Source organism: Ochotona princeps, chromosome 8 (genome assembly GCF_030435755.1).
Source record: "Ochotona princeps isolate mOchPri1 chromosome 8, mOchPri1.hap1, whole genome shotgun sequence".
NCBI classification, from domain to species: domain Eukaryota; kingdom Metazoa; phylum Chordata; class Mammalia; order Lagomorpha; family Ochotonidae; genus Ochotona; species Ochotona princeps.
Genome location: NC_080839.1, coordinates 65,461,273 through 65,485,580, shown reverse-complemented (window position 1 = coordinate 65,485,580; position 24,308 = coordinate 65,461,273). Strand labels below are relative to the sequence as shown.

Sequence of the window (24,308 nt, the reverse complement as noted above, 5' to 3'; positions counted from 1 at the left end):
GACAGGGAGTAAAACAAAGAGGAAAATATTCAGACTCAAATGTTAAGTTCATCCAAAACAGAGATAGCGCTAGGTGGGGGAACTTTGAAGGTCTGGGGATGTTATCAAGGATTCAATTCTTTTTATGTTTTGCTCTACAATTCCTGACATGTCATGGTTGCAAGGATCATGTCCAAGCAAACCTCTGATCAGCAAGAAAGAAGATACTGTTTCTTAGAACCTTTTTTTCAAGATCATGAAATTTTTCTCAAAGGCTCATACACTGAAACAGTCACAAACCAGGTGGGACTTTGAGCACTCCTGGATTACTCCTGAAGTCCAGAGGTTTGGGATGGTAAGTTAAACCATCTCCCACCTGTCCTGTCCGCAGGAAGAGGGGTACACGGCTGGGAGGCCACACCTGACAAAATCAAGAAAGCCTACACTCTAGGGATCAAATGATGAATGGGTGCTACACCCACCCTTTCTCTGGCCTTAAATTCTGTTAGATAACATTTTACACATTTCAAATGCAAAAGTTACTATCAGTGTGGAAAATAAAAGTTTAAATGTCAGTCAGGGTGGGCCGTTTGTTTTAGCAGTTAAGATGCCAGGTGGGCCACTTGGGTTTAAAGCTGGCCCCCTGTGATCCAGCCTTCTGTAGTGCGTGCTCTGGGAGGCAGCAGCTCAGGACACAGGGTGGCTGCACGTGCCGGAGCGGGACTGTGCCCTCCTGACGTCACTTAGCTGCCCTTTTCCTTGGTAGCTGGCATTTTGTCTGTAGTCTGCCTCTTGCCTTTCAAAAAAATACTTTTTTCTAAATTAAGTCATATGAAGTCTGTATTTGGAAATATAGAAAGCAAGCATAAGAAAACAACAAAATTATATGCAATTATATGTACGATTACTTACATAGAACATCTAAGGGGACCTAGAGTTAACTTAAAACAGTTCAGTGATGTTTTTAGATAAAAGAATAATAAATAAAACTGATGGCTATACTTTTACTAGCAATAAATTAGAAAATACAGTTTTAAATGTATCCATAGTATATAATACTTAGAGAATTGCAAATCATCATTGAAAACAGAAAGATCCAAAGAAAAGCTATTACTAAGTTGAAACACTGTCATAACAATGGCAATCATTCCAAAGTTAATTAGTAAGTTCCGGGGAATTCCAACAAATGTGTCAAATTTCATACAAATTTGACAAATACATACTAAATTTATTTCCATAGCATTGATACAATCTCAAAGAAAAATCAAGGTAAACTTGTTCTACCAAATATCAAGATTTACAAAGTCTTAAGAATTGAAATAATGTTGGACTAGCATCAGGATAGATAGTTGCATCCATTGGAACATCATGTCCCATACCTGAACATGGGAAGGGATACAATAAGGGGCAGGGCTGGCAGCTGGTGAGAAGAGGATTGCCTGCGTAACAAATGCAGTCAATGTAATGAATTAGATCTTATCTCTTTCAGTACAGAAAATAAACTTTAAATGCTTTAATAACCTAAATGTGAATATGAGGATATCTCTATGGAGTATTGAAAAATAAAGGACATAAAAGGTTAATATTTGCATTTGAATTTAAAATGTATAAGACAGAAGAATCATAAACAAGGTAACGGGCCAAGCCATAAACTCAGAAGACTCTTGCAACCCCATGTAACCGGCAAAGAATACATCAGGTTCATCATGTGGTATTCATAAGGCACTTACATGATTGGATTTACGTCTTTTGTTCGCTTGCTGGCCACGTCCTCTGCTCCCCTCTTCCCAAACACAGGAGGCTGAGCATCTCAGACAAGAATGGAGTACAGTGCCTCCTGAGCTGAGAAGAGGCAGAAAGAGGCAGACTTCGATTTACACTATAGTTTTCTTTTAATGAACTTGAAGAAGAGCAGGTCAAAATTAGATATGAGAAAATAAATTCAATTTTAAAAGTTAAAAGATAGATGTGATTTCTTGGTTCAGAGTATATCTCTGACTGGTACACAAAGGGTAAAAATACTCTAGTCAGGAAAATAGTCCTAATCAGGGAGGGAAAGAACATCCTGGAAACCTCTGTGGCTGCACTGGTTGCAACTTTTAGGAAACAGATGCAGTGGGGCAGATGCATGGCAGTGCAGGTTAACCCAATGCGTGGGATGCCCACATCTCATCCTGGAGCACTGGTTCAAGTCCCAGATATTCTGCTTCTGACCTAGCTTTTGGTGATGTACTTGGGGAAGCAGTGGATGAAGACTCAGGTTCTGGAGACCCTGCTTGATGTGAGAGACCCAAGTGCAGTTATGGCTCCTGGCTTCTACCTGAACTGGCCTCACCCTGGCTATTGGACATCTGAGGAATGAGCACGAAAAAGGGAGATGGTGAACTTTTTTTTTTTTAAGCAGTATCTTTTTTCTTTATTTTTTGACTTTCCTGACATAGTTAATTAGGGCGAAAAGGTTCAAGGGCTACAGGAAAGTGGGTAAGACTATTGTTTCCACATTGGTTTTTTTTTTTTTTTTTATGTATCTGGGGGTAAAGAGGGAGACAAAGTGAGAAGCCCCACCCAGTCTCCCACCCATCCCAGGTCCCCAAGGGTCTTGCTTAAGTGGTTTTGACAGTTCAGCAGTTCTGAATTGCTGCCAATCTCACCATTCCAAGCACGATGAGGTCACTGAAGAATCCACTGATTGACTCCTTTTGCCTTGTCTTTCACTGCCAACATATGGCTGGGGTAGTTGATTGACTTGTTCTGTCCTCTGTCTTTTCTTTTTTTTTTTTTTTTTTTTTAAGATTTATTTATTTTTATTACAAAGTCAGATACACAGAGAGGAAGATCTTCCATCCGATGATTCACTCCTCAAGTGAGCCGCAACGGCCGGTGCTGCGCCAATCTGAAGCCAGGAACCAGGAACCTCTTCCAGGTCTCCCACACGGGTGCAGGGTCCCAAGGCTTTGGGCCGTCCTCGACTACTTTCCCAGGCCACAAGCAGGGAGCTGGATGGGAAGTGGAGCTGCCAGGATTAGAACTGGCGCCCATGTGGGATCCCGGTGCATTGAAGGCGAGGACTTTAGCCACTAGGCTACACCGCCGGGCCCTCCTCTGTCTTTTCTTGGTTAGGGTTCTGAGTCCGGCAGTTCGATTGGGAAGATCCCCAAAGAAACTTTGAGGTGTGCCCAGACCAGATTCTTGTGTGTACTAGCAAGTACAGGGCCCGATACATTCCATTGCCCCAGTCAGCTGGTGGTTACAATTGCTGGGTTGGTTCTGTTTCCAGCCCTGGACTAACACCACGGGAACCAATGGGTGTTGCAGTCCAGCCTGATTCTGCCCAACACACACTCGGCCCTCACATAAACCAGTGCGAGCTGCAGCCTAGTTGGAGCGACCCACAATAACCCCCACCAGGCCCACCCACTACCCTGGTTTGCCAGTATGAATAGCAGACTAGTCCAGTCTGTCCCACATCCCATTCGGCTCTCGTACGTGTCAATGGGTATTAAAGCCTAGTTCCATCTAACCAGCTCCACTATCCAGCCTTCACAGATGTTGTTGGGTGCCTTTCTATCTAGCCACCCCTTTCCCAAACCTGGTTTTTGTGCCCTCCCATGGGAGTGGTAACCCAAGAGGGAGGAGCCCACTATTTCCCTTCTAAGCCACTCCCACTCCCAGATTATGCACTCTCCAGGTGGTTCTGCAGTGTAACTTGACAAAATTATCCCCCAGTGCCAGCTTCTGCCAGCTGATGCTGCAGCAAAGCCCAAACAACCCTCACCCACTCTAATTTTTGTTTGCATCAATAGGAACAATCAGCCCAGCTTGACTTTTCTCTGATCTAGTCCACGTGAGGCCCACAGGTGTTGTAGCCCTGCCCAGTCTGGTCTGCTCCCATCCCAACTCATGCTCTCCAGTGGGAGTAGCTGTCCAGCAGTGGACCCTGCCAACATTCCCCCTGCAGGCCCCGCTCTGCCCCCTCCCTCCCTGGTTCTCATGTGTGCTGGTTGGGCACTATGGTCACATCCAGCATGGGTCATTTCGCCATGGCATTCATAATGTGCACTGGTTTTTGTCACGACCGAACCTGGCTTGATCCACACTCTGTTCTGGTGATGTGAAAGGATTCAGCCTGGTCTTCCCCCGACCCATGCCAAATGTATTCCAGTCATCTTTCCTCTATTCTGACCCATTTCATTTTCAATTATCTCACAATTCAAGGAATATATGCTAGAAGTTTGGGATCCCAAGTTGCACTCTCCCCACGATTTTACTTCTCATCACTAAAAATGTATTTTCACTCTCCTCGTTGCCTCTTGTTTTTTTCCTTGCTGTTCTTCCGGCCTTACATTAACTTCTTGCCACCTGACACAGGCATCCTCTAAGAACACGTTGAGTATACACATGCTCTTGGCACTGCCTCCCACTCCGTGGCTGAGGTGGTTGTACCTGCCATGGATGTCTGAATACACACAAGTGCAACCCTGTGAGTTACAATTGTGTCTAGGCCTCTGCCAACAAGTAGGAATTCCTAGAAAATAATAACTTGCTTCCAACTTTGTAAGGTTATCTTAACCTTCCAAGTATTTTTGGTATTAACTTGGTTTATTTAATATGTGTGTTGATCTTTTGAGTATAGGAAGACTATAGATTTTGGATCTAAAACATCTTCTCAACCTTTAAAGCTTATATTTATTTTTGAAGAATTTTTTATTGTTTCCCACAATTTCTGAAAATTATAATCTTTGTATTATATATTGGTTTTCCCAAAATAGGTTTCTTTTCTGATCTAAGTCAGAAAACAAGCAAAGCCAGAATTAAGAATTGATCTGTTTGATGATGACAGATTTACCAACTGTTCATAGCTCTTTATTTCTCTTATAAGACTTTAATAAACTTTCTAGTTTATACTATAGTAAAATTTATTGGTATGTAAGTAATCAGTATGGTTTAAAGATGACTTATAAACCACATATAGCAGAATAATATTGTTACTCTCATCTCTCCGAATAATTTAGTCTTACCAAATTATTGAAGAAGAAATGTTTTAAGCTATAAATTTTTTATGAGGAAATCTTCACTTCCAAGGATACTTAGTTTGTTAACAAATAAAGTTTAAGCCTCTTGTGACGTGAAACCCTAATCCTGATCTAGACTAGTGTTCCCAACCAGTATTTCATAGAAGGTTGCTCTGGCAGGTAGATGTTGCTGATCAAATCTGAAAAATAAGGTTTGTGAGAAGTAAGTTGCATGGTATATCCTCCTCTTAGAGCTCCACAGTGTGCTCTGGCCAATTAAAGACTCATAAAATCACTGCGGCAAATAAATCTGTTTCACCTTGTGTAACCCATCATTTCCAAAACTTCATACAGCTCAGCATCCTATTTTTCCTGGCACATCTATTAATATCCTGCGGAACAATGTTCTTTAGAACACCAATTTGGGAAATGCTGGTCTAAAGTAATTACTTTTACTCGTTAAATAAATGGCCCATTTTCTCAGACCATTTGTTTCTTATGTAATTCTCTCCGGCTAATGACAGCATGGTAGATTTTCCAGAAATATGTACCCACCACCCATAGCGTCTCCAATTAAGGGTACCTCCAAGTACCATATGTTTCCATTCATTTTCCAGGCCTTTCTCAAATGTGCCCTTCCTGCACACTTGCTGTTTTACTTAAAACATTTTAAGATCCAGGGATAGTGTTTCCTTTCCTTCATCATTGCACTTACCAATAAGTATTGGGAATTAAGTCTGCAGTGCCAGAACTTTTTAGAAGTCCATTTCAGTGTGTTACTCTGTAAGGCCATATTGTGTTTGTGTATATTAATATTATGTCTCATTGTATTTTCTCCAGTTGATACATCAGAATCGGCAAGCTCTCTTAAATCAGTTTGCAGCAACTACTCCTGTTGGCATCAATATGAGATCAGGCATACAGCAGCAAATTACACCTCAGGTAATGTGAGAAGACCACGTGTGATAACTTTGCTAGCCCAGGCACTGTTGTCGGTAGTATTGACTTGAATGTTTGTGAAATGATCTATGAGCTGATCTTTTATTGATGTTTGCAGTGTAATTTAGTTTTAGACTGAGTTAATAATCCATTTGTAATACTTGTTACTGAGATTTGATCAATGCCAAGAGTTCTTTGGTGGTGGTGGTGGTGGTTGTCGTTGTCAGGGTTACTGAGTGCCAGGTGACCAGGTTAGAGATTGATACATACATTGTAAAGCACCAGTAATAAGAAGCTTTAGTAGGAAACAGTGTGAATTGTACCTGAAACCTAATCAAAACCCAGTTATCTTGCTCAGATATCTTGCCAACCTCTGCCCACTATGAAGATCAGCAATTTTGGGCCTTTATTTATTTTAAAGATCCATATGTATAAAGTCAGAGCCACTGGGACTGAAAGCATAAGAACCTAAATGCTGTCTGGTGCTTACTCCCTACTTTACTTCCACATATATTTTAGTATTTTTGCTTCAGCCACTTATTTAAAGTTATATTCACCAAGCTTACACACATACACACAAAAATTGATAGATAAGAGACTTTAGAGAGGATTCAAGCAAGACTCCAAGAAGTGTACCTAAGTGAATTTGATACAAATACAGGAAGTCAACACTCATCAAAGGGACAGATATTGACAGAAGCTGCCAGAAAGCAACAGATGTTAGCATCTTCATGGGCCCAGATTTAAGTTTTTCTATTTTATAAATTGTAAATCTCATCTCATTCAGGGATAATTAGCTCAGAAAGGGAAAATTCCATTTTTACGATTCCCTTACAATGATTTCCATCTGAAAGTCCTCTACAGTTTCTTCTCAAATAGGCTCTATCTGCAGATTGAATAGCCCCTTTCTGAAATGCTTGAGCCCATAAGTGTTTCAGATTTTGAGCTTCTTTTAGTAAGACCCAAATCTAAATATGAAATTCATTTTTATTTCGCATATACTTTGTACACATAGCCAGAAAATGATTTTGTATTGTTTTGTTTGGTGTATCTATATGTGGGTTATGACCCATGACATGCCATCGGGTATAGTGTCATTTTGACTCAGAATATTCCAAATTTTGAAACATTTCAGATTTCAGGTTGTTTGAGTTAGAGAGGTTACAAGTTGGCCAGCTTAGCCCCAATGGAGCTGCGTGCTTTAATCAGAGCCTCGTTTAAACTGACGTGTCATGTTGTTTTGCATGTTAACCTGCAAAGTGATTTCCCCTCTTTCCTTATTCAGAATCTTATGGTTGTTATTACATCAGTTGTGTTCATGCCCGAAGTTATCTTCAACTGTAATCATTGCTTAAGTAGATGCTTCCATTAGTTTCTGTCTACTATTTTATTTCTATGTAATTGATTTTTAAGCAGTAATGTGTTAGGCACTGGAGCCCAGATATTTGGTTTTTGAAGTAGTATTTATTTCTTTTGTAAAGATAGCATATATGCATTGTAGATACTTTTTAAAATATAGAAAAATAAAATGTAGAAAATTTAAATTGTTTATAATTACATTTTACTCATTTAAGTAAAGCAAGTAAAATTATCTCAGTGAGAGAAGGGCAAAAACTGAGTTTCTCCCAATAAAAGCACGATAAAGTTTTTGGAAATAAAAAGGATCCCTGAAGATGTATTGTCTGGTAGATGTCATCAATCACATTTTGTTTTTCTCCTTTTGGTTTTCCTGTTTGTCTCAACTATTTTTCCCAACCTGTATTATAATACTAATCAATATATGCTTACTTTGACTTTTGCAGTTCATTTTATGTGATTTTTTTGATTGAAAATTTGCATTTTACCAACTGTGATGGTCAAATATTATTTTAGTATTTCTCAGTTATTTTAATCTATAAAATGTATATAATTCCCTTCCTATGATTATTGCGTGGGAGGGTTTTATTCCTTTCCTACTCTAGTTTCCCCCTTGTACTGTGATAATTGTTAGATATTTTATTGCCCCCAGTGATTAGGCTCTATCCTATCAGCTTTTCAAGACAGACAGAGATTATGATTATAAGTAAAGATTTTTTTCCTCCTTTGCAGCCACCCCTGAACGCTCAAATGTTAGCACAGCGTCAGCGGGAGTTGTACAGTCAACAGCACAGACAGAGGCAGCTAATTCAGCAGCAAAGAGCAATGCTGATGAGGCAGCAGAGCTTTGGGAACAATCTCCCTCCCTCATCTGGACTGCCAGTTCAAATGGGGAACCCCCGTCTTCCTCAGGGTGCTCCACAGCAGTTCCCCTACCCACAAAACTATGCTACAAATCCAGGAACCCCACCTGCTTCTACCAGCCCATTTTCACAGCTGGCAGCAAATCCTGAGGCGTCCTTGGCCAACCGCAGCAGCATGGTGAACAGAGGCCTGGCTGGAAACATGGGAGGACAGTTTGGCACTGGAGTCAATCCTCAGATGCAGCAGAATGTCTTCCAGTACCCAGGATCAGGTATGGGGGTCCAAGCTCACATTCCTCATGGTAGGAGTATCTCCAGAGGCTCAGGTCCCTCATCGTGCGTGTGTCTGTTCACTGACCTGAGGCAGTGTGCTGAAGGGGAGAGACTGGTGGGGGACTTGAGAGATCAGGCTCAGTTCTTGCTACACAGTGCAAATACAAATTAAAGAAAAACTCTTAGAAGCCATAAAGTTGACTGACTGCAAAAGAGGTCATAAGCCACGCAGGTTTAGTGACTCCAGTGAGATGTCTGAGGTGCTCAGTAGAGACCGATTACCCCCCAGTGAATGACCAAGACCAAGAATAACACAGGGAAAAACCACATGCAGATTTTGAGTTCATGTACTAAAAGTAATTAACACAACCAAAATAAGCAGAGTATAAGATGTAGCATTATTTTAGTGTACATAAATAGGGTTATGGTAACAATACCCCCCCCCAAAAAAAAACTATCCTCTAAGGTCATAAATGAATGGTTCCCTTACTAAGTCATAACTGTTTACCAGAGACTGAATAACATGTAGAGTATGCAACAAGAAAAAAATATATAGCTCTTTTTGTATAATCTTTACCAAATAAAAAAGGCAGTTAAACATTTGGTGAAAGAAGGCAACTGCAGAAAGTCTGTGGTTGGTCTGCTTTCACAGAAAATTCAAAATATTTAAAACTTCTAACCTGTAAAAAAAAATGACTGTTTCAACTACATCTCTGACGAAATTAACCAAATTTTCATAAAAGGTGTTATATTAACAGTGACAGAATACAATAGAATTATTATACAGATCTATGCAAAATATATTTACAAAGAGATTAAATCATAGAAATGTGCTTATGATAAACTGACAAGGGAAAAAAGCAGGTCACAGTATTATACACAATTTTCTAGAGAATGATCAAATGATGATATTCTAGGTCAGTGTTTGGCTTAGCAGCAAACACGCTGATTAGGGCCTGCATTCTCACATCCAAGTAGCTGGGAAGCAAATTTGAAGTTATTTCCAAAAGTTCATGGAAAATGAAATAAAATTTTATTTTGTTTTATTTTTATTTTGGTGCAAAAAAATTTTTTTAAAGATTTATTTTATTTTTATTACAAAGTCAGATATACAGAGAGGAGGAGAGATAAAGAGGAAGTGGAGCTGCCAGGAGTAGAACTGGCAACCATATGGGATCCCAGCGCATTCAAGGTGAGGACCTTAGCCACTAGGCCACGCCACTGGGCCCTTGGTGCAAAATTTTTTAAATTCTTGCATACACAGATATTTAAAAGGTCATAAAAAGGACTTATTACAATATCATTAAACTACATTTTGGAATTTTGGGGGCCAAAATAAATTTACCTTTTATTCCATTTTTCCCACAATGTGTTTGAAATATCTTCATAAAGTTTACACTAAACCCTGTGCTGTCTCATTAGGCACAAGACACACTCTCGTTAACCCCCACAATGTAAGTTTCTATGTAACTTAACCATTACCCAACAAAAGGTCAAAATATTTAAAGGTAAAATTCACAAGTTTACAATCTTAAAACTGCCAGCACACAAAGCAGCAGAAAAATATAACGTGATAAGGTGGAAAAATTGAACAGATGATAGAATTATAGAACAGGAACATTGAGGACATTGTCAGCTATTAATTTACTCTATTTATTCAAGAAAGTTTAAACATGTGTAAGTACAGGTATGAAAGACACTAGCAAAACCAAAATTAAATTTCTGGAGATGAAAGCTAAAGATATTTAGGACAAATAACAGATTGGGAATTACAGAAGAAAAATGAGTGGACTCGAAAATATACCAGTGAACACTTCAATGAAGTCAGAGAGAAAGAAGACTACAAATTTTGTAATTCACTCCAAATTGGTTTTATAATCTAATATATTCTCTATCAAAATTTCTCCATGTTTTTTGGAAATATTGGCAAGCTTACCCTAAAATAGAAATGGAGGGACCAGCATTGTGGCATAATGGGTTAAACCATTGTCTGCAACGCTGGCACCCCAGATAGATGCCATTTCAAGTCCTAGCTGCTTCACTTTGTGATTCAGCTTCCTGCTAACGGACATGGGAAAGTTGCAGAAGATGGCCCAAGTGCTTGCACCCTTGCGTCTGCACAAGATACCCGAAGAAACTCCTGGCTCCTTGTGTGAGCCAGCCTAGCCCCAGCCATCGTAGCCATTTGGGGAGTGAACCAGAAAATGGAGATCTGTGTGTCTCCTTCTCTCTCTCTCTTTATGTAAATAAAATGTCTTTTTATAAACTGGAAATACCAAAGACCTACAGTAGTCACCAACAGTCTACCTGTGGGTATATGTCTGTCTCTGATTCTGCCTCTCAAAGAAATGAATAATAAAAAGACAGGAGAGGGGAAAAGAGCCCATAAAGAAAATTAATTAGATGGGCCCAGTGGTGTGGCCTAGCGGCTAAAGTCCTCGCCTTGAACACGCCTGGAATCCCATATGGGTGCCGGTTCTAATCCCGGCAGCTCCACTTCCCATCCAGCTCCCTGCTTGTGGCCTGGGAAATTAGTTGAGGACGGCCCAAAGCCTTGGGACCCTGCACCCGTGTGGGAGACCTGGAAGAGGTTCCTGGTTCCTGGCTTCAGATTGGCGCAGCACCGGCCGTTGCGGCTCACTTGGGGAGTGAAACATCGGATGGAAGATCTTCCTCTCTGTCTCTCCTCCTCTCTGTGTATCTGACTTTGTAATAAAAATAAATAAATCTTTAAAAAAAGAAAAAGAAAACTAATTAGAAAGAAAACAAAGCTTTTTTTTTTACATGAGTTACTCTTTGACAGTTTCAAAGTGTTTTTTTTGTACACATAACCCATCATACAAGTGTAAAAATATTTTTTTACACATAAATATTCACATAGTTAAAAAACCAGAAACTAAGTCATGCATAGTTCTGCAATATAAATCAACATCTTGGTAAATTTGTGTTTACCTGTTTATACTAAGATTTCCTAATTATTGTAATGGAATATATTGTTTTCCCTACTCTTCAATAAAAATATTTCTAAATATATTATGACAGTTCCTTCTGGGTTTATTCTTTTGTGGGGTTAATAAGTTTGTAATGTACTCACAAATTAATTTATATCAATTTGCAGGAATGATTCCCCAAAATGAGGCCAACTTTGCTCCGTCTCTAAGCCCTGGAAGCTCCATGGTGCCGATGCCAATCCCTCCTCCGCAGAGCTCTCTGCTCCAGCAAACTCCACCTGCTTCTGGGTACCAGTCCCCAGACATGAAGGCCTGGCAGCAAGGAGCAATGGGAAACAACAAGTAAGGGGGCAGTCTTTACATATAAACATCTGCAGCACTTAGTATAGCTGTGCTTTCACAGGCTGATTGAATCTTCAATCTTAGTAGAAGACAATTGATTGGTTCCTGCCACTTGTGTAATGGAAGAATTTCATGTTACCAGTAGAGGGAAAAATGGTGTTTAGATTGTTTCAGTGGCATATCATTTTTAAGGCAGATTTGTGTGTTTGTAGAAAAAGTAAGGTGGCCTGGTGGCCCCAGCCTTTTGTTATACCCACAGTTCACCTTAACAGTATGATCCAGTTAATAACACTGCCTCCCTAAAACCAGTGTAGAGATAAGTGATTTGAAAGTTTCTATAGGGAAGGCAGCGTAGTGGTGGAAGCAGGGTTCAGTTGCTGTCTGCATCCCACATTAGCACGAGTTTGGTTCCTAACTGTTCCAGTTCCCTGCTAACGTGCCTGGGAAAGCAGCCAGGTACAGTCCTATATGCTTGGCCCCATCAACTTCCTGGATGACCGAGATGAAACTACTACACTTGATCTTAGCCGTAGGCCAAGAAGCGAGCAGATGAAACTCCTGCTTTCAGCCTGGCCCAGCTCCAGTCATCACAGCCATTTGGGGGTGTGAACCAGCAGATGGAAGTGCTCGCTCGCTCCCTCTTTCTCTCCCCTCCCTCTCCTCCTTGCCCTCTCCCTCTTTCTTTCTCTCTTTGTACCACTGCCTTTCAGATAAAGAAAATAAGTCTCTTTAAAAAGTCCCTGTAGGGATGCTTTAAAATCTTAGAAATCTAAAGCAGGAATGGCAAACTGTTAGAGCTGGAAAGAACTGAGAACTGCACTCACTCTCTGTGAGCAGCAAAAGCTCTTAAGACTTCCTGGGTCCTTCTGTCTTTTCATCTCCTTAAATCTCTAAAATTCCACCAGCCTGTTCTTAGAATTATCTCACTAACATCACTTCCTTCCAAACCCTGGTTTGTTAAACTCTTCGCACATCACTTGGATTTTGTCAGGATTTTAATTAGGTTATGTCTTGACTCTAATGACAAGGAAGCCATTTGATCTGACAACATAATAAGTAAGGCAGTTAAAACTGAAAACGTGAGAGCATATTCTCTTTCAAAGTTCATTGAAAGGTGAGAGAAGAAATCTTCCTATTAGAGAACCGTGCAGCACTCAGTAAGGACCAGGTTTAAACTCAGCAGAAGCAGAGCGATCTCGGTAGCATTTGGGAGGAATGGAACCTCCTAATGTGTTTTAATCCTGGCTTCCACATGTCCCCCAGCATCCCGAGGCATGATTCTAATCACTGCTTTCCAGGATGCTCTGCTGCCCTTGTGTCTGCCACAATCCCCTGTGGTCCTCACGCGGCACAACTCTACTTCAGCCCCTCAGTAGGGCTTGAGGTGCAGCTGCTTGGTACAAGACATGGGACACTGCCTGGGACACCTGCACGTCTCTGTCCGGTGCCTGATTGCATAACTGGCTTCTTTGCTTCCAGCCAAGCTTCCTGCTAGTCCCTATCCTGGGAAGCAGCAAGTAGTAATGCAAGTGCTTGGTTCCATGCCATGCATTTAGGAGTTCCTGCCTCCTGGCTTCACCTGGCCCTATCCTACTGTGGACACTGGGGAGTAAGCCAGTAGATGGAAGGTCAGTACCTTTCCATCCTTCTCGTCTTGTCCTCCTCACCTTTTCTCCTCCTGCTCTCTCTCTCCCTCTCTGCTTTTCAAATAAAGTGTATCTGTGTGTATGTATATATTGTATATGTATATATTATATAATGTATTTTATATACATGTATTTTATATGTTGATAAATATGTTATACAGTAGTGAATATATATTATAATATAATTACATATTTTATAGATACTATATATATATGGCTCGAATGTTATTCTGATAAGTCTCACTAGTCTTTTAAAAATATGTATCTGCCCAATTTTATTTGAAAGGCAGAGTTGGAGAGAAAGACATCTTCCATCTGCTGTTTCAGTGGCTGGGTCTGGGCAGGCCAGGCAGGTGGCAAGGATACAAGACCTTGAGCCATCTTCTACGTTTCTAGATGTGTTAGCAGAGAGCTAGAACGCTAGTGCTTCTATGGAATGCCAGCATTGCAGCATTGCAAGCAGCAGTTTAAACAGCTGTGCCACAATGCCACGCTTACCTAGCCCTCTGCTCCCCTTAGAGTGGAATTCCTTGAGACTGTATCTACCCACCACTGGCCTCTCCTTATTTCCTGATTGAGCCAGGCAGGCTGGCATCCTCGCCACTGCACCAGACGTGTTCTCATCAAGGTGATTGTGTGTCCTCTGCAATGGAGTACAGTGCTTGTCAGCACAGTTGAAATGTTTGTGCATTTACCATTCATTTCTTGGACCTCTTTCTCCATTTGGTTTCTGAAGCAACTTTCTGTCTTAAGAAAGGCGGCTCTCCTCCTGTCTCTTCCTCCTCCTTGCTAGACACCATGATTTGCTGAGAGCCCATCTCTCTGACCTGTGTTTGAGGGACCCCATGTTTATTCAAGAACCCTTTACCCATGCCTACTGTCTCCCTTGGTGTGTCATCCAGTCTTACCATGGGAAGTGCCTGCCTCTGTTTGTGACCCCCAAATTTATGTTGTCCAGCCCAGGCAGCTCCCCTGAACACCACACTGCTTGTCCCACGGTCTGACATTTCCACTCTGATGCCCAGTAGACCTTTCCAGCTTACATGACAGAAAGTCCAGTGACATATTCCCTAAAACTTGTTCCTCTTTCACTTTGTTCCGTTTCAGTGAGGGGCAGCTCTGTTCTTCCAGTTTTTCAGTAGAAAAAAGTGTTTTCTCTATTTCTCACATCAAACACATCTGCAAATCATGACAGCTTCTCTTAACTGTTGCACTTACACTCCAGTATGCTAGCCACCAGCATCTTCTTGCAGGACCACTCCTGTCGCCCTGCTTCCATGCTTGCTCCATTATGGCTCACGCTACCTGGTAGCCAGAATGATCCTTTGAAAACATGAGGCAGTGTGTCAGTCTTTTATTCAGAACCCTTCAGAAGCCCGCCTGAACTAACAAAATCCAAAACAGCCTAAGAATCCCTGTATCACCCTGCTTCCCACTGCCTCTCCTCAGCTCATGTGCTGTTTCGTTACTCACTCTGCCATGATGACTGGTATTTATTCTGCTCCTTGTGTGTACCAAGCACCTTGCAGACTCAGGGCTGTGCAATCTCCAATCCTCCTGCTGGAACGTCCTTCCCTAGGGGACTACATGATTGGCTCCCTCACACTTCGAGTCTCCTTAAATATCGCCTCGCTATACTTCGCTGCCCATCATTTCTGAAACTACATTGTCTCCTGCTTAACCCCTGATAGAATTTTTGATAGAATTTGCCACCAACTAGAAGATAAGTCTCATAAGAACAGAGTCTGTTTTGGCTTCCTCTGTGTCTCCAGCCTGTAGGACAGATGTAGACCCTCCACAGCCCGAGGCACAGACGCTCCTGTGCTGCAGCACTTCCTGGATTCCAAACATAGGTGTGGAGCTTTATTGTTATTGCAGTAGTCTCTGAGAACTTTAATATTCCAAACCATCAGGGAAAGAAAATAATTACCACCAACTCTTCACATATAGCCCTTTACTGTGTGTAGTTAATATGTAGAAACTTTTGAACATGGTAAGCCATGTTAGCACATTTTCCACTACAGACGGTGGCCACTCATTGTCCTGTTACATGGTTCGGGGTTCTGCAGGGAACGAGCAGAAGCAGCCGCTGGGCGGATATCCAGGAGTCTCATTAGTGATGGGTGTAGGTCATAGAGAAGTGAAATGAAGCAATCAGAAAATCATTAATTCAGCTGACATGGTGCTCAGAGGTGTTACCTGTCTGACGACAAGGGGGGAAAAAATTAAATCTGTGAGTCCTGGAAGTAGGTAGTGTTTCTGTAAAGCCAAGAATCCTCATTGTTTAATTTCTGGTTTCCCAGAATTGTGCCAGCAACTCCTCTGTGCTTGTTAATACCTATGTAGTATTCTCCTCTTACATAAGACTTCACTTTCTGAGACCAGTTGCGCCCTAAAAATACTGAATGGAAAGGTCCGGAAAGAAATTGGTGACACATTTTACACTGCACACCATCCTGAGAAAACTGGATGGAATTTCCTGCCATCCTTCTCCATGAGCCTTTATCTGGAACATCCATGCTGTGTGTTTGAGAGGAAGAGACCTCATTTGCATAACCACTAATATAGTAAGCTGTGAAAGCCATTTACTGGATACTAGGTTACTGCTAATCCCTTACTGAGCCGGATTTACAAATTAAATAGTATTATACCCATTTGTTTATAGGAAGAAACAGTTTGCGTAGGATTGAATACTCCCCACAGTTTGGGGTCCTGGAACATATCCACCGGATTAGGGAGTATAACTCTAATATCTGTGAGACCCACTCTGGGACAGTCTTCATGTTTCTCCTTTATACCACGTGTAGGGACTGCCGGACACCTGGTGTTACCCCAGCAAAACTATGGTCATTGCCGGGGGTGCAGAGTCAGGGAGAAGCCCCACGGGCTTCGGACTTGAAGTACCAGTGACCGCGGTCGACTTTCCAGGACAGGGAAAAAAAGCAAAATGGGACTATTAGCAGCATCCGTTTGAAAGAATTTAAGCTAACATATAGTCTCACAGACATTTGTAAGGCAGTTAATTAAGCCTTAAACTTGCTTTCAGTGAGTGTCACATCATTGCAGTCCTTGAACTTGGCACTCGCAGTAACTTACACAGCCTTGCACCTCACAACGTGATTTATGTATCCATTGACAAATGAGCATTGTCTAAAGCAGAAATGTTCTCAGTAGAAAATAGGTGTAGATTGATAGGTTTTTCTTGTTGTGGTTACCTTCAGCTATGGGAGCGCTGTCCCCCCAAGTTGAGTTTAATGGTCCACAGCTGCACTTGACTGTTTTGTAAGATATAATTTCCTGTAACCATTAATGTTTTATAATTACGGGGGTGGGGGGAGCTGGAATTTGCTACTTTGCATCACACATGATGAATGAGTTGTTTCTTGGCCTGTTGATTTCAGTATGATTATCTCTGTCAAGAAACCATAAATGTCACTTATACTGCTTTATAGCCTAAGAACCTGTGAGGAATAGATAAGCCATTGAGGGGGCAGGTCAGTTCTGAAATAAAACTCTGTAAAGCTGGCATAAAAATGGGTGGAATTCTACCAGCAGCTTGTTGTTAACAATTGATATATAGTCATAAAATATTTAGTGTTTTATAAGCTTTGGAAAGACAAAATTTCTGTTATTTTCCTTTGGAGGTATATATCATGTTTCAGGATTGAAATATGCAGTGTCATCTTGGATTTACTTGAAATTTAATCCATAATGTTCTCCCTACTAACATTTGAGAACTTTGGTAAAACAACAGAATTTGACCATGAAGAAGGATTTTAGTATAACAAGTGCTCTGGAAAATAAAATTGCCCCCGTACTTCACTTCTTAGAAAAGACATGAAGCTGTGTTCAGTTCTGAAAAGAGCTTTGAGATCTTTCCAGCCATTAAATTTTCCAAATAGGGACAGGTGTGTGGCCTTCTGCCTCAGACACTCCATCCCACTTTGGAGTGCCTGGGTTCAGTCTCCAGATGAGATTCCAGCTAATGCGGCCCCCTGCAGGCAGTGGTGACACCTCTAGTAACTGGGTTCCTGCTACCCACCTGAGACACCTGAGTAAGAACCTGGCTCCTGACTCAAGGCCGACCCTACCCTGACCTCTCTTTTTACTTCTCAAAGCAATAAATACATTTTTAATAAATAAATATATTTTCAAACAATAAAACCACCTGATTTCGTCTTATTTTATAACATGTTGAAAGCAGCTAGAACTGAGAGCTTGAGGAATGGCAAAACTCTCAAATCTGTACTGTGCATAAATCGTTAGAAAAGCTCCTATCTTTATACCTCCAAAAACACAGGATTCACTGTGGCTGGAGTAAGACTTAGCAGTCTCAGGTGTCAGTTGTCTTTTATGTAGTCTCTGGGCTACAGAAAACACTGACATAGATATAATGGAAAGTTATCCATAAGAGACCTCTGAATTGCATCAGTTCATCAGATGTGACAAGTCATGCCTGCTGTATGTCACTGAATAGCAGAGGAAAGGAGTAAGGGAAGCAAGTACCATCATTCCATTCATGTGTTAAGTCTGAAAGGATATACAGGTGATCACAGTATAAGAATGCTATCATTAAACCATCCCTTCTTTTGTTAATTCATTCAGCAAACATTTATTGAGGCTGCGAGCTAGATATTTAAATAGTACATGGTATGTGAAAGAATATAAAAGGTTAATAAGTCCTAAAATGGCTTTGATGATTAAATGAGTCAACTTCAGGTACCTAGAACTTATGTGGAAAACCTCCTTTCTTAATTGTGCTGATAATTGGAACTTAGCATCTCTGACATTCAGCCAGAGTTATAACTTGAACTCTTCTTAGTTATTAAACCCATTGGACAGAGTTGAAGATGTAGCTGAATTATTTCTAACTCATATATTATAGGAAACAATGTTATCTATAATTTAATGTATTTTACTTGGAATACTAATAATTTAAAAACACAACCTAGTCATCTTATCCCCATGTTCATGATCAGTGGATGTAATCTGGATTCTTTTTGAGTTAACAGTGTGTTCAGTCAAGCTGTCCCGAACCAGCCTACACCTGCCCAGCCGGGAGTGTACAACAACATGAGCATCACCGTGTCCATGGCAGGTGGAAGCACAGGTGTTCAGAACATGAACCCAATGATGGGCCAGATGCAGATGAGCTCTTTACAGATGCCAGGAATGAACACTGTGTGCCCTGATCAGGTAAGAGGAATAGCTGGGACATTCACCAAACATACAGCCACCATACATACCATGCTACAAAGAAAGTTAGGTATGGGCCTGGTGTGATAGCATAGCAGTTAAAGTCCTTGCCTTGAATGTACCAGGATCCCATGCGGTCGCCAGTTCTAATCCCCGCGGCTCCACTTCCCATCCAGCTCCCTGCTTGTGGCCTGGGAAAGCAGTCGAGAATGGCCCAAAGCCTTGGGACCCTGCACCCGCATGGAAGACCTGGAAGAAGCTCCTGGCTCCTGGTTTCAATCAGTTCAGCTCTGGCTTTTGCAGCCACTAGGGGAGTGAATCAACAGATGGAAGATCTTCCTATGTGACTCTCCTCCTCTCTCTGTATCTGACTTTCCAATTTAAAAAAAGTATTGAAAATACATTCATGATTGTTTATCACAACCTGACCTAGGCAGAAGTAAAGGTTAGAGAGTCTAGTGAATGGTAACAGAATACCTGTGTTCTATTTCGAGCAGGCTGTGTGGTAAGTTTGTTGAGGCTGTTGCAGCTAAGTGTTTGGCATTTATACTGGAGCTTCCTGCAGACTTTCAAAAGAGATAAGATTGTTGGAGTAACTCCCTGTGGTCACTAAACTCAGATAGTATTCACTTCAATAACCACAAAGTAGACAGTGGTGAATAGACTTTTGCCATGTGACCATAATTTATAGCAAGTCTTAAAAATACGTAAATGTTTGCTACCTTTAGAATAGAATTCCTGTTTGATGTGGTTTTTAAGAACAAAACTAAAGCCTTTATCTTTAATAAGCCAAGTGAGATTGAGGGGTGGGTGGGACTTAATGATCTCTATTCTTATAACAAAATTGAGGGAATATTGAAGCCAGTGCTGTGGCATTACAGGTTTAGCTGCCACCAGCAACACCAGCATCTCATGTGGGCACTGGTTTGAGTCCCAGCTGCTCCACTTCGTATCCAGCTCCCTGCCACTGCACGTAGGAAGGCAGCGGAAGATGACCAAGTATTAGACCCATATTGGAGGTACTGGGGAAGCTCCTCACTCCTGGGTTTTGGAGTCTTTCAGAGCATGAAACGGCAGATGAACGAAATTTCTCTCTTTCTCTCCCTCTCTTCTCCTCTTTCCTTTCCTTCCTCTCTTTTCCTCTCATAATACATTGTTGTTATGTTTTTAAAGATGGCTGTATTTTTAAATTTTAAATAGGATTTAATGTTGACCTGTGTAATCAATACTTCCAGTTTTCTTCATTTCTTTGTGTAGTTTTTCAATCTGGTAACATCTTTCTTCTCCTTGAAGGCTTTCTTTAGCATTTTTTATACTACCGGTATGTTTATAATGATTTAGCTTTTACGTGTTTACAAGTTATTTTACCGGGCCCGGTACAGTGGCCTAGCAGCTAAAGTTCTCTCCCTAAACGCCCCGGCGTCCCATATGGGCGCCGGTTCTAGTCCCGGCAGCTCCACTTCCCATCCAGCTCCCTACTTGTGGCCTGGGAAAGCAGTCGAGGACGGCCCAATGCATTGGGACCCTGCACCTGTGTGGGAGACCTGGAAGAGGTTCCTGGTTCCTGGCTTCGGATCGGCGCAGCACCGGCCAATGCAGCTCACTTGGGGAGTGAATCATTGGACAGAAGATCTTCCTCTCTGTCTCTCCTCTCTGTATATCTGACTTTGTAAGAAAATAAATACATCTTAAAAAAAAAAAAGTTATTTTACCTCCATCCTTGAAAGATCTTTTCCGGGCCCGGTGCAATAGCGTAATGGTTAAGGTACTCGCCTTGAACACACCTGGGATCCCATATGGGTGCCAGTTCTAATCCCGGCAGCTCCACTTCCCATCCAGATCCCTGCTTGTGGCCTGGGAAAGCAGTTGAGAATGGCCCAAAGCATTGGGACCCTGCACCCGCGTGGGAGACCCTGAAGAGCTCCTGGCTCCTGGCTTCAGATTGGCTCAGCTCTAGCCATTGCGGTCACTTGGGGAGTGAACCATCAGACGGAAGATGTTCCTCTGTGTCTCTCCTGCTCTCTGTATATCAGCCTTTCCAATAAAAAGTAAACAAATATTTTTTAAAAAATAAATAAATCTTTTAAAAAAAAAAGGAAAGAAGTATCTTTTCCCTAAAATCTAGGTTGGCAGTTTTAGCTTTCACCTCTGTTAAAGATCTTTCTCAACTTCCGTGTTTCTGACAAGATCCCTTTCTTTTGGTCCATTTGTCTTTGCTCCTTTGTGTGTGATTAGTTTTTTGCACACTGCCTGCCACTGACAGATTTTTGTTTTACGTCATTTTGAACAATTGAATTATGATATACCTTGCTTTGGTTTCTCTCCTGTTTCTCTTCTTGGGGTTCATTGAATTTTTTTTCTGGGATTTTTTAGTTATCAGAAAGGCAGAGTTACAGAGAGGAGAGCAGATGGAAAAATCTTCCATCTGCTGGTTCTCTCTACAAACGGCTGCAAAGGCCAGGGCCGTGCCAGACCGAAGCCAGGAGTCCAGAGCCTCTTCTGGGGCTCCCATGTAGGTGAGTTGGGCCATCTGCCACTGCTTTTCCAGGCGCATGAGCAGGGCCCTGGACAGAAAGTGGAGTTGCCAGGTGTCAAACCAACAGTGGCGTAAACATACAACTGTGCTATACCATAAGCCAGCCCTGGTTCATTGAACTTCTCACAAGAATACAATTTAGAAAAGTGATGGTCATTATTTCTCTTACTGCTTTTCTGTCACCATTCATCCTCTCCTTCATAGATGCCAGTTACACTTGTCATCTACTTGAAATTTCTCTGATTTTCTCAGTTTGAGGGTTATTTTGTAGTAGACTAAAGGTCATTATTTTCTAAGTTTCACTTTAGAGGGTTGGTATCACTAATTTTCTTTTGTTATGTACACTCTGGGCAGTGTGCTTTTCATCCTAGACAATAAGTTACATGTACATCCTGCTGGTATTTTCTGTATCATCAATGCATCTTTCCTGTCCAGACTCTTTTTTTTTTTTTTAAGATTTATTTTTTATTGGAAATGTAGATTTTTTTTTAAGATTTATTAATTTTCGCTGGAAAGTCAGATACACAGAGAGGAGAAACAGAAAGGAAGATCTTCCATCTGATGATTCACTCCCCAAGTGGCCGCAAAGGCCAGTGCTGAACCGATCCAAAGTCAGCAACCAGGAGCTCTTCTGGGTCTTCCACATGGGTGCAGGGTCCCAAGAACCTGGGCCGTTCTCAACTGCTTTCCCAGGCCACAAGCAGGGAGCTGGATGGGAAATGGGGCTGCTAGGATTAGAAATGGCACCCATGTCGGATCCCGACACATTCAAGGCAAGGAATTTAGCCGCTAGGCCACTGTGCCGGGCCTGGAAAGGTAGATTTTATAGAGAGCGGGAGAGACAGAAAGATGTTCCATCTGCTGATTTACTCTCCAAATAGCTGCAACTGCCAGAGCTGAGCCCTTCTGAAGTAAGAAGCAAGGAGTTTCTTCTGGGTCTTCCCCATGGATACAGGGGCCATGCTCCACTGCTTTCCCAGGTCCTAAGCAGGGAGCTGGATGGGAAATGAAGCTGGGACATGAAGCGGGACCCATCTGGGATGCCAGTGCTTGCCGGAGGATTGGCCAACTAAGCCGTCACGCTAGCCCCAAGTTTCTTGCTTTCTGAGCATGTGGCTGACTGATACTAACTGTATATAGAGTCTCACCTGCTAGTTCTGTCATCCTAACTATTTGGGGGGTTGATTTCAGTTGACTGGCTTTCCTGTTCATTATGGGTCATGTTTTTTCCTTTTTTTGCATGCATGCCTAGTAATTTCTTTACTGGATGCCACACATGTGATTTTTATCTATTCCCATAAATATCCTTGAGCCTTCTTTTGGGAAGAGGTTCAGGTCTTGCCTTTTTTTTTTTTTTTTTTTTTTTTTTGGAAGTACCAAAGCAATATTTATACCTAATTTTTCCTTCCCACTGAAGCAAGATTCATATAGTGTTATTCCTGATACTATATCATTTCCCAGTCTAGCTGATGGGTTCAGGACCTGTCTTTTGGGAATTACTCCATTCATCCCTCAGCTCAGAATGGAGGATTCCTGCAGGCATCCAGAGCTTTCTCTGGGTGTCTCCTCTGATCTTCTGCCCCATGGATTCCTACTGGGCTTCTCCCAGTCAAGGAGCCTGCCAGGTTCCCTGCGCCCATCTTGCAAAGCTGGCACTCTTGGCACTCTAGGCAGCAGGCTTGGTGGGTGCCACAGGAGGGACACCTCAGTTGTTTTCCGTGTTACAGAGGGCACTGCTCTCCACTGCTTTTGGCCAGGGCCTTGAGGGCATTTGTTTCATACATGTTGTCCACTGTTTTTTGTTGTTTTTTTAAGATTTGTTTTATTGGAAAGTCAGATATACAGAGAGAAGGACAGAAAGATCTTCTGTCTGCTGATTCACTCCCCAATCAGCCACAGTGGCCAGAACTGAGCCAATCCAAAGCCAGGAGCCCAGAGCCTCTCTTGGGTCTCCCGTGCAGGTGCAGGGTCCCAAGGCCTTGGGCTGTCCTTGACTACTTTCCCAGGCCACAAGCAGGGAGCTGGATGGGAAGCAGGGTTGCCAGGAATAGAACCAGAGCCCACATGGGATCCTGGCACATGTAAGGCAATAACTTAAGGCCCTAGCCTACAGTGCTGGGCCCTGTCCAATGTTGGTTTTTTTGTTGTTGTTGTTGTTGATTCAGCCGGAAAGGTAGAACTGATCCATGTTACTACATCATAGCTAGAGGGAAAGTCTGTCACTGATTAACTCTTAGCTCTGTGTGTGTCAGACAGAATGAATTAACTGCTGAAGTATCATATACAACCTGATACATTTTCATGAATTGAACACGGATCCAAGTAGCTACCCCCTCCCCTCAGAACATCACCAGCACTCCACTCCAGGCTCTCACGATCTTCTGCATGCTCGCCTCCCCAAGGGGAACCACTGTCGGCATTTCCAACAACACAGTAAATTGCTAACCTTTTGTTTCCTGTCGTATTATTTTTTTGGTCAGAGAATTGCTTTTCATTAAAGCACTTGGCTTTTAACTTAAAAAACAACCAGCTTGTAATTGGCCCTGTTTGTCTTTAATAGATGAACGATCCATCTCTGCGACACCCAGGCCTCTACTGCAGCCAGCTCTCATCCACTGACCTCCTCAAGACAGAAGCGGATGGAACCCAGGTCAGTAAGACAGGACTAAGCCCAGAGCTGCCAGGTGCACTCCAGACACACGGAGAACACGTGACTTTGTGACGCAGAGCCTGCCTTAGGACTCAGACCTGCTTGGGTGTCCTCATTTCATTCTTCTTAGTTGTGCCATCTTGGGCATGGTATCGAATTTTCTGAGCTGCTATATAACCAGAGAACTGATTACTCAAAGAATTAGATGGGAAGATTTAATGCAATGCTTAGGCAAGCTAAAGGAATTCCTAATGTATAAAAATAGCCACTAATTGTGTGAACAAATACAGTTCAAAACTCATCTGTAATTAGAATGCTTCATAGAATGACCATGAGTTCAGGCAAAATAGCGTACCTGCTCCTTGTGCTTGTAGAAGTTTGTTTCTAAACATCACAAACAGCAAGTGAGGCCACTTCTGTAAATTAACCTAAATCTAGAAATTTTGGACGTTTTCATTCAGTTTGGTGCCTTGGATTTAGTTCTTATCAGTAGTTGTCAGCGAAGCATTATGCTACACATGGAGGTAGACAAACAAATAGAATGTGTCCCTGACCCTCTGAGCCG

The 24,308-nt window shown here is 41.9% G+C and overlaps 1 protein-coding gene across 5 annotated transcripts in view; it reads left to right on the top strand.

The window, feature by feature from the left end:
* Positions 1 to 24,308, top strand: part of NCOA1 (nuclear receptor coactivator 1) — a 230,700-nt gene that overhangs the window by 203,062 nt on the left and 3,330 nt on the right. For all 5 annotated transcript variants that reach the window (XM_058668200.1, XM_058668201.1, XM_058668199.1 and 2 more), the window contains exons 16-20: positions 5,832 to 5,933; positions 8,019 to 8,421; positions 11,541 to 11,715; positions 18,374 to 18,557; positions 23,654 to 23,743. In XM_058668200.1, the coding sequence (XP_058524183.1) occupies positions 5,832 to 5,933; positions 8,019 to 8,421; positions 11,541 to 11,715; positions 18,374 to 18,557; positions 23,654 to 23,743 (954 nt within the window). The remainder of the gene's footprint in view (positions 1 to 5,831; positions 5,934 to 8,018; positions 8,422 to 11,540; positions 11,716 to 18,373; positions 18,558 to 23,653; positions 23,744 to 24,308) is intronic.